This window comes from Lytechinus variegatus, chromosome 2 (genome assembly GCF_018143015.1).
Source record: "Lytechinus variegatus isolate NC3 chromosome 2, Lvar_3.0, whole genome shotgun sequence".
In the NCBI taxonomy this organism is placed as follows: Eukaryota; Metazoa; Echinodermata; class Echinoidea; order Temnopleuroida; family Toxopneustidae; genus Lytechinus; species Lytechinus variegatus.
The window spans coordinates 68,909,307-68,925,099 of record NC_054741.1 but is presented as its reverse complement, the minus strand read 5'-3'; the positions used below and the strand labels follow the sequence as shown (position 1 = coordinate 68,925,099).

The window sequence follows — 15,793 nt, the reverse complement described above, 5'->3', positions numbered from 1 at the left end:
CTTGTCTGCAATGAGCAGAAAACTTGTGCGCAGTTTCTAAGTCTCTTCGTCGTCTGCAGCAGCAACTACTTGGAAATAAACAGTAATTTGGGCTGTTTCTTTATTGCATTTTTATTGATCTATAGAATATATTGTATTAATACCATATTTTACGGTATGATCTAAGTTGTCTAATTCTGGATCTGGATGTAGTACAGTGCAGGACCGTTAGGTATAATGCACCGGGTTAGGAGAGGGCGCAAATGAGTCTAGTCGAAACGTAGGTGGCTTTCCTCGATCTTGGCTTTAAACACCTCTGGTGATGTACTGCTGACAACTTCGTTAGGGAGTTGATTCCAGGCCAACGTTGTATTCACAAAAAAAGAATTTCTTAACTGCTCTGTGTTACAATGTCTTATTGAGAAACACTTGGAATTATTTGTAACTTGTTTCTCTACCACATTAGTAGCATCAAAGTTTACAAATTTCTTAGCTTTGATATTACGTTTGGGTCTTGCTTTAATAAGAAATTTATCAACAGGAAGGGCAGGAACCAACCCCTCGACCACTTTGAAGTAGGATGTAAGTTTCAGGACTTGGCGTCTTGAGGCAAGAGTAGGCAGGTTGAGATTCTCTCTCATCTTGGTAATCGAGCCTGGTTCTCGAGAGCTGTAGTCGCCACAGATGAACCGCACTGCTCTACGCTGTGTTTTCTCCAGACATTGAATGTCCTTCTGAAGATAGGGATCCCAGACACATGCACCATATTCCAGGATAGATCTGACTAGTGCAATGTATGCTGTGCGTTTGCAATTCTGTGGGCAGAAACTTAGATTCCTTCTGAGTAAAGCAAGGACAGAGTTTGCCTTCCTCACAGCTTTGTTGATCTGGGGTGACCATTTCAGATTGTCGGCTAGTGTTAGTACTCCAAGATATGAATGTTGAGATACATGTTTGAGTATACTGTCATTTATGGTGTAGAAGTATGAGGTTTTGGCATTTATACTCATAACTTGGCACTTGTTAGCATTGAACCTCATTCCCCAGGTGGATGCCCAGCTTTCTAATGCAGTAAGGTCCTGCTGCAGCTTATGATGGTCTCGTTGAGACTTAATCTGCCTATACAGCACACAGTCATCTGCGAATAAGCGAACCTGTGACTGGACGACATCAGGGAGGTCGTTGATGTGGCATAGAAATAACAAGGGCCCGAGCACTGTCCCCTGCGGCACTCCTGATGTTACTTCTTCTGGGTCGGAATGCTCTCCATCAACTACAACCGTCATCTCCCTGTGTGTTAGGAAGGATGTGAGCCACTTGTGTATCGAGCCATCTATCCCATAGTTCGCTAGTTTGTGTAGGAGAAGAGAGTGAGGCACTGTATCAAACGCCTTTGCAAAGTCTAGTATGATGACGTCTGACTGTACTTTCTTGTCATGGGCAAGAAGGAGATCGTGTACTGTGGTCAGTAGTTGAGTTTCAGTTGAATGGCCAGACCTGAACCCATGGTTGAGAGAAGACAAGATATTGTTTTCTTGTAGATGTTTGAAGAGGTGCTTACAGATGATATGCTCAAGTTGTTTGCAGATCACTGATGTGAGGGAGACTGGTCGATAATTTCCAGTTGAGTGTACATCACCTTTCTTAAAGACTGGTGTAACATGTGCCTTCTTCCAGTCGGATGGTACTCTGCCTAGATCAACTGATAACTGGAAAAAATCTCGCAAACCTGGAGCCAGTTCCCTTGCACATTCATTAAGTACCGTGTTTGGGATGAGATCAGGACCCGACGCTTTGGAAGCATTTATCCTTGATAGCAACTTCTCAACTCCATTTACGGCGATGTGCAGTTCAAAGCACTATCAGGTATCGTCTAAACGTGTAAATTACCGATAATTTGCGTGTTCTTGTATTTTGAAGTGACCGGTTATTACTGCTAAATTTGAGGAAGTTTATTTGCAATGGACATTAACGATTTTTAGCCAGCCCACGGCGCGGCCGCGGTATTGACATGCACACGTGCAGCTGCTCTGCCTAGACCTAGTTATGCACTGAAATGACACATGCAATGCATAGCCATTGATCTGACGAGTAAAGTAGGCCTTTATCCTATGTTAAACAGGCCAAATCGTGGTTTCGTGAACCACTCGTCGATTTGTGTACACGCACTTGTGTACTACTAGTACTACTACAAAGTGAATGGAGTGGAAATAAGGAACCTTGCGTGGAATTAATAAAGCGCTGCTGTATGAAGTGAACGGTGGTTCCCAATATCACGATAATGCCGTTAAGCATGCCTCAAATTAACTGTGCAGGGCCGGCTTTAAAATAGCTTTATCGCCAAAATGTTTTTAGCCTAGGCCTATAAATTATATCTAGACAGCTGGCAGCCATCTGTTTCGAGGAGTTTTTTAAACATTTTTTTTTCATTTCTCGTACACAGCAGAGATGCCAAGTTCAAAGACCAGCTATGTGTGAGATTTTCTCTGAATCTGAGTGAGATCACACAGACATTATGTACAATGTGTGGGGATAGGCATTAGGCTGTGATAGTTGCGTGAGACAGAGATTTGTTTGAGGGAATGAACAAGAGTCCAAAATGCTTGAGTCTGGCGCATAATGCGTGAGACTTGGTAGCTCTGACACAGACAGCTTGCTATCGTGCAGCCACCATTAGGGGACTTGAAATGCAAAATCCCCCCGTCAGTAGAGGCGCACGGCCAATATGGGAGACTCTCCAATAGGGGAGACAATCTCCCACATTGGAGACTTGCTTTGCAAAAGGACAAAAGAAACAACACCAACAAAAGCATGATTTTTCCACCCAAAATTTTGTCTCACTGAGGTCAGAAGCCCATTTGTTTTGTGTGTGATTGACAACAAAAATCCTTATCAAAACAAAAGTAGACTGTGAATTTGTAAAGTAGACGGTGAAAAGGGGTAATTTTTCATGAGGAATCTGCTTATCACATTTTTATTTGCCGCCAAGGTAATCCTTTTTCCGCAAATGTAAACAAAGGAAATTGGTCTCCAAAACTGGAGACTGTCTCTGAAATTGGATACCCAAATTCTTCACAAAAGTCTCTGATATTGGAGATAATCTCCCACGTTGGAGACAGTCTCCAATATTGGCCGTGCGCCTCTACTGCCCGTCAGGGCTCTTCAATTTTTGTCTTTAATGAATAAAAATTTTGAAAATTAACGCGACCAAAATGCAAATTATTCCCTCTTGGCATTAATTGCCAAAAAACAGAAAAATCAAGTTAAAACTAAAAGGAACAAAAACAGTGACTTACCTCGGCTGTCGCGCAAATTCACTTCCCTGTTTTTATCCCATCTTAAGTACATAAACATGATGGCCATTGAGTCCCCTGTACAGATTGCGCTAGAACTTCGGTCTCTGTATTTGGTGAGTGAAGCCAACGGAGTTCAGCTGAAAAACCAACATAACAGAGACTGAAGCTTTTGGTCTAGCCTATACTAGCTTGGTCCTTGGAATGGGTAGGGCCTAGGCCTCGACAGGAAATGAGGGATATGTCATTTCTGGGGATTTATTCAACAATTTCTGACATTTCATTTTACTATCATCCCATCACAGTTCAGCGGAGCAACCAAAATACAGAGACTGAAGCAGTTCTAGGAATGGGCTGAAAATTTCAGAATCAAATTTTTGTAGTCTACCCGGTATATAATTGTTTTCCAAACAATTAATTTGTGTGGTCAGTTCCCCCACGTCTGCTCGGTCTCCCAAGTCTGTGCTCCTGCATATCTGGACGATTCTAGTAAAAGAAGATACACAACAAGGACGAACTTTACACATGCAACATACACATGTATTCATTAAAAAATCCGACTCAAAATGGAAAATAGAAAAATAATGAATTCAGGGCATTTCATGTGATGGCTGCAAAATGCAGCCTTTGTCAGGTTTTTTCAAGAAAATCTTATATTTTCTTTCATTTTTTAAATGAGAAATTTGGTACACTTACTCTTAATAATATAAGGAACACAATGAACCAAAATATTTTATGAAATCAGAAGAAATTCATGTTCAATCTTAACTCAAATTGTTGGTGTGCAGACTTGGGGCCCACCATCATAAGATAAGTGAAATAGTTATTTTTAAACAAACATTTTCACAAAGAATCAGCCTCTTTTTTTGAGAAAAAACACTTTTTTTAGGATTTAAAATGTTGGATAATACTGGATTATAATTCAAGATAATTAGATCTACCCAATACCAAGGCACAGGCCTAACACACAGTTTTTTTTCCAAAATGCATTTTAAAACATGTTTTTTTTTATTATTACAGTACTAACTCTGATATTCACAATATTTCTTCAAGAAGCCTTAAATGGTTTACAATTTCAATTGATAATGAATAGCTATGTGTTTCCTTCGTTTTTTATTTTAGATTTAGACAACATTATTCAGGCATAATGGCTTTCAACAAGTTCATGCACCCTCGCAACCGCTATAGGGACAACAAACCAAACTTTGATGAATTAGCAAAGAAATATCCAGAGTTTGCACGTCATGTGATCAGGAACCAAACAGGCAAGGCGACCCTTGACTTCCATGATTCTGAGTCGCTGAGGTCACTAACCTGCACGCTCCTGAAGGAAGACTTTGGACTTGAGGTTGAGCTACCTCTTGATCGTCTCATCCCGACCCTGTCACTACGGCTCAACTACATTCACTGGATAGAGGATCTCTTAGCATCGACTGGCCACAGCAAAGGGACGGTGTGGGGCATTGACATTGGTGAGAATCTTCTCAAACTTTTATTTTGCTATGAATAATCGGGTGGTAGTCATCTCATCCTGATCATATAAAATCTCAATGATTAAGTCCCTGTTCATGAATAAACACATTTTCGCATTTTCACCATTCCAAAGACTCATTGGTGATCACTTATTTACTGTAAAGAATAGAACAACATCCTCTCTTTCGTCAAATCAATGAACTATACAGATCACTCGAAGAAAGTCCTAAAAACATTATTTCCTGATTTCCTGTATTTTCTTTATTTCTTCTTTATAATTAAAATTTGGTTGCCCTTTGCTTTGTAGATGCTGTGATATAATGCAGTAGGGTAAAAGAACTAAATGCTAGTTATTATGGAGTGATGTACAATGTTAAAGAAATTTGACAAACAACTTATGATCTCCAGGGGCAACGGCAAGCCATTTGAATTTAATTGATAACAATTTTAGCCACTGGCTTGAACAAACCCATTTGATATAGGTCTGATAAAAAATGGTTGATACACCAGTACTTGACTGTCTGATGCTGTAAGATTTTATTGCTTGAATTGATCTGCCCACAGTGTTACATCATTGTATTATTTACTGGCATAGACATTTTGTTCTGTATGGTTTTGATGAATTGGTCTGCTTCAGTTATACAGCATAAAAATAATATATCAATGCTTGCATCATAGATAAGATTGACCTACATGTATGATTCTGCATTTTTTCTGTAAAATGAATTTATTTTAATCAATTCACACTCTGAATTTACAATGTGAAGAAAACAATAAAATCACTTCAAAAATTGAAAGTTGGCAACTTTTGAAAATCTGCTATTATCACTCATTTTGCCTCATGCTATACCGTGGGTCTGGTAGAATCCGTGGATTTTTGAGTCCACTGTTGGTGAATCACAAACTGCAGAATCTGTGGATTTTCCAGAATCCATGGACTCAAAAATTCACGGATTCTAAAATCCGTGGATTTTGCAGAGTCCACCTTTGTGAATTCGGGCCTATTTGTTTCTGTAAAAAGTATTGTGAAAGAAAAATGTTGCCAATTTGAAGAGTAGAAATAGATCAATCCTGATGTAATGAAAGCTGTATACCTCTACAGAATGCCTGATATCATTGGTTTTTGTAATATTCCAGGCTGTGGTGCATCGTGTATATATCCGTTACTTGGTGCTCAGTTGAACGGATGGAACTTCATTGCATCAGAGGTAGATGCCTTAGCTATTCATTATTCTAGGGAGAACATCACACGTAATGGACTTCAGGACAAAATAACAGGTATAATAGAGTATTCATTTATTTTCTGATTGTCTGTTTTAAGGAGAGCCAACTACCTAATTAAGTTATTACTATGGGTGGAAAGGTGTCATATGTTACTCCCCAGGTAAAATTGCCCGAAGGAACATTTTTCATAGAAAGCATCTCTCTTGATGGAAACAAGCTCCCTCAGTGTCTCCCTATAGAGATCACCTTACCAAAAGCTCAGCAAATTTATATTTGAACACAAATTCCAAATTACCTTCAGGACAAAATAACAGGTAATAATAGAGCATTCATTTATTTTTTTAATTGTCTGTTTAAGGAGAGCCAACTACCTAATTAAGTTGTTACTATGGGTGGAAAGGTGTCATATGTTACTCCCCAGATAAAATTGCCCAATGAACATTTTCATAGAAAGCATCTCTCTTGATGGAAGCAAGCTCCCTCAGTGTCTCCCTATAGAGATCACCTTACCAAAAGCTCAACAAATTTACATTTGAACACAAATTCCAAATTACCTTGGAAGTTTTCCTAGAACCATGGCTCCCCTCCCCACCCCAATCCATCATTGGACAACATTTAAAACATACCACAGTGTTTTCATCATAAAAAAAGATTATAGAAATGTGACTTGTCTACCATATGTTAGTATGGTTTCTTGGTTGCCCTGAATATAGTCACATGTAGGATGGGAGGGGTGAAGGGGGAGGGGTTTTGATGTTCATTTAAGCAGATAAAATATCATCTCCTGGTTCTAGGGTTTCCTCAACATACCTGCATCAATCAGCAGATATAATTATGATCATTTTTTACTTTGTAATGTTGTCTGACATTACTTCAATCAGTGAAATATTGCTTGAAAAGCTCTTGAAAATGCTGTCTTATGCTGACAAGCAACTATGTATGTACAGTAAGTCCTGAATCCAAACTGTAAGACTCTAATTAAAGGTGATATTTTCAACCTAATTTTTGATCATTAAGTCTGTCAAAATGTAGTCATAGCAGATTGTCAAGATGCCACAATGTAAACTTGATTTCTTTTGCTTCTATAGTTGTGGAGACATCTGAAGGCAGTATGTTTGAAGATGTATTGAACAGTGCCCCCTCCAGACAGCATCTCTACCACTTCACCATGTGCAACCCACCCTTCTTTGGTAATTCTCTGGAAGCGCAAGGAATCATGACGTCTCGCAGCATGAGTCGACCTGAGCCCAAGTCAGTGAGCACTGCTGCCGAACTAGAGATGATCTCGGAAGGAGGGGAGGTGGAATTCGTCCGTAGGATGATCAAAGAGAGTCTACGTCTAAGACATCAAGTTGTGTAAGTCACCAAGAGTGCTTTCAAATTGTAGTGAAAGGATGTGCACTAAGACTATCCCAGGAGACAAGAAAAACAATTTAATGAGCATGTGGTCTGTATGGATACATGTTGAGAATTGGAAAATTTCTTGTTTACAGGTTTGACAGTACATGCAACTGATCTAGATCTATATCCGTCATCATTGTTGGTTATGACTGTTGATCTTACGTCTTGGATTGTTTTGCATTGTGCAGCAGTGTATCAGCACATCAGAAAATAAAATGATAAAATGACATGGTAGCAGCGTTCTCGCCAGTGTATAATACGCATGGTTCAAACACCATGCGTGCGGAAATGGAAATTTCAGCGACATGCGTGGAAAAATTAAATGGAAATATTCAGAAAAAAATAATACACTCCATGAACTCATCTTAGTGATATCAACTTCATTTATCGGGTTGCGCCGAAGTCCCACCAACTTAAGACCACTTACAGGCCTACTACGGCTAGGAAAGTGGCAAGGCGCCCAGCTAGCTCGCGGCTGCTATTGCGGGCATATGACGGCACGGTACGGATGTTCCGTTGCCTATTCCCCCGTTTGCCCCGCACATCACACCGGCTATGCTCCATGGTGAAACGTCAGATCACAGACTAACACAAAACTTACATGTTGATCTACACGCCATTTTGGTGTTGGAACACACAGTCATAAATCACTAGGAAGTGTCCGTGATATATTTTGCATTTGTGTATGTGCACGAAAGCCACACGCATGCGCTCAGCTAGCTCAGCGAATTAAGTTGGATGACGCGTCTCGACTCTATTGACCAACTCCATTACATATCACATGACCCTCAATCATGAACGCTGTTTTGTTCCGAAGTTGAATGCATTTTGTGATTTCCCTTTTCTCGAAAATATTTACAATTCATAAGCTGAAAGCTGCACTTCTCTTTCTTTGGACTGAACGGCAAGTATCTGTGCATTTGTGTGGGCTTAAAAATACGCCACAATGGGGCTTCCTTAGCGTCTCTATTTGATGAAAAGGCCGTCGCTCCGAAGGGAGGGGTGAACCCCCCCTCCCACACCCACCCCCCAGGAGTGGCAGCACAAGTCCCCGACATGGGTGAATTTTTTTCTGGCGAGAACGCTGCATGGTAGAAAGGGCAACTTTAGTATATATTTTTTTTTTAAATCCAATGTGGGACTTTTGTTATTTTTGCATCATTCATATACTTAAACAGTTGTATTTCAAACATTACATTTTCACTCTATCTGCTAAATTCAACATGTTTTGAGGTTTTCAAAATCCCTTCATGATCTATCTCAATCCATATAGCTAACAACCTTTGATACATTATGAATTTTAAAGGGAAAACTTAGTTCCATCAAAACATATTCAATTATTTCAGTTGGTTACAGTTAATATTTCATTGAATACATTAGTTTGAATGGGTATGAAATAATTATGATATATGATGTCTCTTCTTTCTTTTTCAATAGTTGGTACACATCGATGCTCGGGAAAAAATCCAGCCTGGCTCTTGTCAGAGAGGAGCTTAGAAAACACAAGGTGAGATTGTTTCTATGATATAGACATTTTTATTAAATTGGTAAGCAATCTTTCATTAGGCCATTTCATAAAGATGTTAGTGATGCTATACATGTCTGTACTCCTGACTAGAGTATTTATGTGCTAGAGGCACTTTAGAAAATTAGAGAAGGGGGGGGGGTTGAAGCAGGAAGAGGAGGATGAAAAGGTAGATATACCAGGAAAATAATTAGAAACATAAATTAGACTAGTGAGAGGAGAAAGAGGAGTAGTAGTATAAGGGGGAAGAGATGGACTCAAAAGAGGAGTGGAGAGAAAAGAGGATGGATCCCAATTTCCATTCCATTCTTATGTTGAAATAGAGCTGATTCATTTATCAGCTCCTGTTTTCCATGTTCAAAGATTAATGATTTAACTCGAAAATTAAATACTTTCCTGAGCAAAAGGACAAATGAATGATTTTCAGTTTTCATTCCCCCTACAGGTCCAGAATGTGACACATACAGAGTTTTGCCAGGGTAGAACAATGCGCTGGGGTATTGCTTGGACATTCAAGGAGGAAATTGAATCACCGGTAAGACAAGTCAATTTGACAAAACCTTATTTTGATATACAAATTTATCTATTTTATTAAGTAATATTTGACTAGGAAGAAACCATGTTTATATCCTGTGAATATCCCATTTTTCTCATACATATTTCAGACATTTGAATGTGTACATTCCAGTAGTATTTAGGAGTTTGTTATTTCCTTTTGTCTAAATAAAAGGAAGCAATTAAAGGAATTATTTATGATTTCATTGTATTGCTTAATTGGCATGGCTATGCTACTTCATGTATTTTAAAATTTGAGAAAGACAGACATATTTTTCATCATTAAAAAAAAGTGCCCAAAAGTATGAAAATGTGCAAAATAAATTAAATTGGAGAAAATGGAAATTGGACAATCTGAAAAGTTAGACCAAGTTATTGATAGACCCTGGCCCCCCCCCCCTTTCTTGTTCTCTCTGACAGATCCCTTGGGGTCTTGGGGCATCATAAAATTGATTTCTGTCCAATGTGCAATTTATATTGAAATATTTTCTTGAAAGCTGTTCTTCAATTGAAGCAGATGACCATTTCAATTTCACACATACGCATGAGCTTACTCTAAAGCACATATTTCTTTGAAAGAAATGATAACATACGATTCCTATTGTATCCTATAGCTTCCAGCATGCAAGATGCGGAAAGCTGTTGAGAAGAATACACCTTTCACCGTCCCAGTCCCAGATACTTACATCCAGCGGGTGTTGGAGCCTGGACTGAGTGGAGGGTTGCAGAACAAGATCCAGGCCGTGGCCAAGGCTGTACATACCATGCTGCAGAAATTAGAGGTATGGTGTTCGTAGTGTACACATCTAAATGAAATCTGTGTATTCCATGTGCGTTCACAGTGTATTCCCTGTGTGTTCAGTATATTCACAATGTGTTCATAGTGTGTTCACAGTGTGTTTAGTGTATTCACAGTGTGTTCAGTGTAATCACAGTGTGTTCAGTGTAATCACAGTGTGTTCACAGTATGTTCACAGTGTGTTCAGTGTAATCACAGTGTGTTCACAGTATGTTCACAGTGTTTTCATAGTGTGTTCAGTGTAATCACAGTGTGTTCACAGTATGATCACAGTGTGTTCATAGTGTGTTCAGTGTAATCACAGTGTGTTCACAGTATGTTCACAGTGTGTTCATAGTGTGTTCAGTGTAATCACAGTGTATTCACAGTATGTTCAGTGTGTTCATGGTGTGTCCACAGTGTGTTCATTGTAATCACAGTGTGTTCATATTGTGTTCTGTGTTATTACAGTGTGTTCACTGTATGTTCACAATGTGTTCATAGTGTGTTCACAGTGTGTTCAGTTATTCAGTGTGTTCAGTGTAATCACAGTGTGTTCACAGCATTCACAGTTTGTTCACAGCGTGTTCATAGTGTGTTCACAGTGTGTTCATAGTGTGTTCAGTGTGTTCATAGTGTAATCATGGTGTGTTCACAGTATGTTCATCGTGTATTCACAATGGATATACAGTGTATTCACAGTTTTGAACACAATAGGAAATCATCGTCACAAATGCTCCCATTTTAACATTGTGAATCTCATATTCACATCATCCACTATGTGATGTGAACACACTGTGACACTCACCTTTCTAGTAGGGTTTGTCTTTTGTCTATCATTTTATAATACATTACTTGTTGGGGTTGGACAGACAGGAGGCTAGGAGTTTGAAGTACTGTTTTATATTAACACTTTTTATATCTTAACTCCTTTAAAAAAGGAAATCTGGAGTTTGGCTGATAATTTCATCATCTCTCAGTTCAAATCAATAAAAGCTTGATATTTTAAAAAGATCATTCACTTCCCTTTGGAATGACGCCCTACTCCTATGTATTTGGAGATTTAGCTAATCTTTTGACGGTATAAATTACACACCAATTATTAGGGAGAAATGATCAATCAGCATCATATCTCCAAACCTTTTTTTTAGGGGTTTTCGAAGAATTGTCATGTAGATGAGAATACTCTTCTATTGAAGGTTTCATTTCTGATCTTTTTTATACAGATGTCTGTAAATAAGAAGCCCTCATCAAAATGGTGTGCCAAGTTTGTTTTGACTGCCATGAGGAACACATGGTCGCATCAACGCAGGAAACGACGCAGAGAGAAACTTGATCAGTTGAAATCAACAGTCTCTTGTATGCCAGCTAGAAGGCCTTCACAGGAAGAATCATCTACAGCATTGTCACAATCAAAATCAGTAGTCCCCTCATCTTCCAGGATCATGGTAGTAGAGAAAGCTAGACTTGGTCATGATGGAACAGACCATCCCTTATCAACATCATCTAAAGCTGATGAAGGTCTCCAGGATGGTGAGGAAGGTACAAGGAAAAGGTCCATTTCCCCAGGTATGGACCAACCACTTCCTTTGCCTCCAAGAACAATCATCACTGCTGCTTCTGAGGATGGCATGGTATTAAAGAAGGCCAGGCTGGATCTTTCTTGTTCCCCAGGAGATCTAGGCATGCAAACCTGTCTTGAGAAACTCCAAACTCCTGTGCCAATCACCAACATCTCAAAGGCATCATGTGAGAGGAGTATAGAGTCCACAGATTCATCGTCACTTGAGGACACCACTGCTATGGAAGGTCATGATTGTGTAGAAGGATGTAATGAAGGTGCCATCGGAGTTTCTGCGTCACCTCCAGGAAAGAATACAGACCTAGGGCCCAGCATTGCTGTTGAAAGGCTTGGATGTGTCAGTAAATCTCCTTTCCCATCTCAAGGAAAGACGATAGACCATGACGCCAATACTGCATCAAAGGAACCTACGAAAGCAAGAGAAATGATAGCAGATGGGTCCAGAGTCAAAGACCTCTCATCATCATCATCATCGGATGAAGCGGAAGATTGCTATCCACTGGAAATCAACCTCGATATTAAACTCTGTGATAGAAGGACCATTGTATTTGTTGCAAGTGTAGCAGACTCTTCTAAGAGGAATCTTCTTCACCAAGTTGTCCAGTACATCAAGAATCAAATGAAGTAAAGCATTTCTATTTCTTGTCAAAGACTCAAAATAAGGGTTTAGTTGGAGATTGATATTTGTTTTCTATAAGAATGTTGTTATATTCTCCGTTACCTCAGGTGTATAAGATGTTGAGATATATAGTACATCAAGTGAAATCAAACATTACAGTAAAGATGGAACATTGATCAAATATAAAATATTCCACCAAAATAAGAAAGAAAAATCATTGGAATTGTAAAGTTTGGGTTTGTCATGAAAACAATAAACAGTAATAATCTAGGCTACATGCAATGAGTGAGTTGATAATGTAATGGGCAGTGGCATATCTAGGGAGCAAGAAGGGTACTTGCAATAGGTAGCACAATGGGTGGGTGCCATAAAGGTAAAATTTAAAATGAAAAATAAATACATGTATAATGAAAACAAAAGGATAAAAAGAAGAAAACAGAGGTAATAGTTTACTATGATTATTAACCAAGGAAAGAACTTGCATAGACATTTTTTCATTTAAATTTCAAAGGAAAATCCCCAACTCTTTATCAAAGAGAAAAATATGATTTCATCTCTAGAGTAAATGAATGGTGCACCTACAATGTAGATGTAAGGTTTGAAATTTGTGAAATGGTATATCACAAGTTTGAAAACTCATGAATTTGTTTTTGAGAAAAAGAAATTGTTCTACCATTAACCAAACCATGGCTCATTTTTTTTGTCTTTTATCATTTTAGTCAACTTTGATAGTTTACTTTATTTTTCATAGTTTGACATCATTATCATAAAGAGCAGTGTAGTGTACAAGACCACTTCAGTATTAAGTTCAAATATTTTCTGAGTTTATAGCAATGATCTTTTCCACTGATTCAACTTATACTTGCTTTGTCCATCAATAGAAGTCACAGGTTGACACACCTTTTTGTAAGGTACGTACATAGTGCATGTACAGCATGTTAGAATATTGAGTAGGATGTTTAACCAATGAAAGTGATCTATAATAAAATGCAGGTTACTCTTAAATTTTATTGTCATGATCAGGAACAATGTTTTTTTATGGTACATGTGCATGTGGTGCATTTATGTATGAATATTTCAAATATCAGTTGCAAAGTTTTGATTCTTATGTAAAGAAAAATCTCTCCTCTTTTTGTTGAAAATGTTCATTGTGCATGTACTTCTGATTATAGTTTAATTTATTATCTGAACTGATTTATTCATATCAATTATGGGCTATCAAATTTATTCCCAAGATGGAAATGAGATTGTTTTTCATCTTTGAAACCTGTTCCACAAGGAAGATTCACCCTAACCCCTGTATGATCTTTAGACTAGAAGATGTTAATGGAATTATTATAAGAAAGTAGAAAAAAGTGAAAGTTTTAAAACAAATTGGACCCGGAAAGGAAAGAGTTGTGTGAACATCTGAAAAGTGGCAGGGACAACTTGACCATTATCAGGAATTAATGGCCTACCGGGTACTCGGAAGTATATTTTCATTGGATTGTAATAAAAAATATAAAGTTCATAGCCTTATCTGTCTGATTTTGTTCAAACTTTCACATTTCTCAAATTTATTTTTTTTTCATTTGAGTTGATTCCCATGTAACTATATAGGAGCAAACCACTGCTTTAACACACAAGAAAACAGAAATATTCAAAATGTCAGGCCTTCACAATCAAAATTTATTGCAAACCTTTCAATAAACATCAAAATCATAATTCTATACACATAAAACATCCATTCTGCTCAGTAATATTGGACAACCATAATCATCCTACATATTCAAATTATATAGAGAATATGCAGTTTTAACAGAAGACATGTATAACCAATTGATTTATGGTATGCTGATTCAATACTGTTTTTAAATTCATGGATGTATACAAGATACAATAAATTCTAATTAAACTTTCACAGATTCATTACCCTCATTCAAAAATAACGATAGATTGGACTTTTCATTTTATGAATGAAATGATGAATTGTACAAAAAGTTACATTCAGTTGTAAATATTAATTGTATCTCTTATGGGGTGTTGCAAGAAACATGCAACTGATTGCATGAGTTTTAAATCCCAAAATCAATTGAAAATTATGAATTTCATTTGATTTGAGATTGATGATCTGATTCTTGTATCGGGAAGGGTAAATTGATTTGCTTTAGTTCAAATTGATCGATCACTTGTAAATTTACAATTGATTGTAAATATTTCCTCGCAACACCCACTTACCGTTACACCCAAGTGTTGACAATTGTGAAGGGGCCTATTCACGCTTAACATGTTAAGGAAGTTTGATCCTTGTTACTAATGTAGGAAGTTACCCCAAGGTTTCTATACTTGGAGACTGTTTTACCAGGGGAATGCTTCATGTAATAAATAATGAGCAATTTTCACAGATTACTTGTAGGAAGCTCTTGAGGTTCTAATATGTCAGTGAATATTACTGAAAAGATGTTTGTTAAAACATTTTAACTGTTTACTGAAACCAAATGGTCCCTGTTGAAAGCCTATAAGAGTAGCAGAATTCAGTTGTCAACGAATTGTCTAGCATGCAGTTAGCAGACATGGGAGTTAAAAGTCGGCTTTAATTTTAGTGCCCAAGGTAGAATTTATATCATCACAAAATCAGAAATCTGAAGAGAAATAGAAATGATCAGATTGTTAAATAAAAGGAGTCTTATAGACAAACTGCTTTCTCCACAATAGATCCAGAACTTGACAAAATGTTTATTTTCAATTGTAGAGCATATAGAAAAGTTTATAAGATATAACAAAAGATTAGCCATTAGAAATTATTCTTTTAATATCATTTAGGTGTACAAAGGATTGAAATACCTTAAAATTTGACGATAATTACTCGAATTTCAGATTATAAATTTGTCATTAGTTTTCTACAATAACTATCATTAATAATGTTTGTAGGGGCGCACAGGTTGGCAGATTATAATAATATACAGTCAATCCATAAAAAATATAAAAGAAAACAAGTTACATTAACAATGTGTACAGCTGTGAAATTTACTATCCCTATAATAACTTGTTTGTTGTTCACCACTTTGCTCAGAAACCAACAGCTAAATAAACATTTCCTCATAAATATATGAATGCACAATTTCACAATATCAGGATATATTTCCTCAAATTTACATCTTTAATGCTATTAAATTGAATTCAATTTTACTCTGCACACTTACATTTCACGTATGCTCTGCTAAATCATCCAAATTTACTGTCAATAGGTGATTCTTCACCTGTAATTTAAAGACAATACACATGTGCTACTATTCGAATATCATTATCAATATTAATTTACCTCCTTTCTTCACTTAATACTACGTGTTACAGATGAATCTACGTATGATCCTAACGCAAGCTA

General features: G+C 37.4%; 1 protein-coding gene across 5 annotated transcripts; it reads left to right on the top strand.

Annotated features, from left to right (window-relative positions):
• LOC121408795 (RNA N6-adenosine-methyltransferase mettl16-like) lies at positions 1 to 12,563 on the top strand. Of its 5 annotated transcripts, none has more exons than XM_041600431.1 (8): positions 1 to 82; positions 4,395 to 4,744; positions 5,883 to 6,023; positions 7,058 to 7,325; positions 8,808 to 8,877; positions 9,341 to 9,430; positions 10,065 to 10,232; positions 11,455 to 12,563. In XM_041600431.1, the coding sequence occupies exons 2-8, from the start codon at positions 4,420 to 4,422 to the stop codon at positions 12,436 to 12,438; spliced, it is 2,046 nt and encodes a 681-aa protein (XP_041456365.1). In that variant the 5' UTR covers positions 1 to 82; positions 4,395 to 4,419; the 3' UTR covers positions 12,439 to 12,563. The 5 variants fall into 5 exon arrangements, with proteins under 5 accessions (XP_041456365.1, XP_041456367.1, XP_041456368.1 ...); XM_041600433.1 differs by lacking the exon at positions 1 to 82 and adding an exon at positions 136 to 154; XM_041600434.1 differs by lacking the exon at positions 1 to 82 and adding an exon at positions 1,836 to 1,845.
• Positions 12,564 to 15,793: the final 3,230 nt, after the last annotated feature.

What these genes read in the sequence shown, in the direction of transcription:
- LOC121408795 (XM_041600431.1), top strand. Translation starts at nt 4,420, where the DNA reads ATGGCTTTCAACAAGTTCATGCACCCTCGCAACCGCTATAGGGACAAC. An exon ending in GGTGTGGGGCATTGACATTG is followed by an intron (nt 4,745 to 5,882) that starts GTGAGAATCTTC and finishes GTAATATTCCAG; the next exon opens with GCTGTGGTGCATCGTGTATA. An exon ending in ACTTCAGGACAAAATAACAG is followed by an intron (nt 6,024 to 7,057) that starts GTATAATAGAGT and finishes TTGCTTCTATAG; the next exon opens with TTGTGGAGACATCTGAAGGC.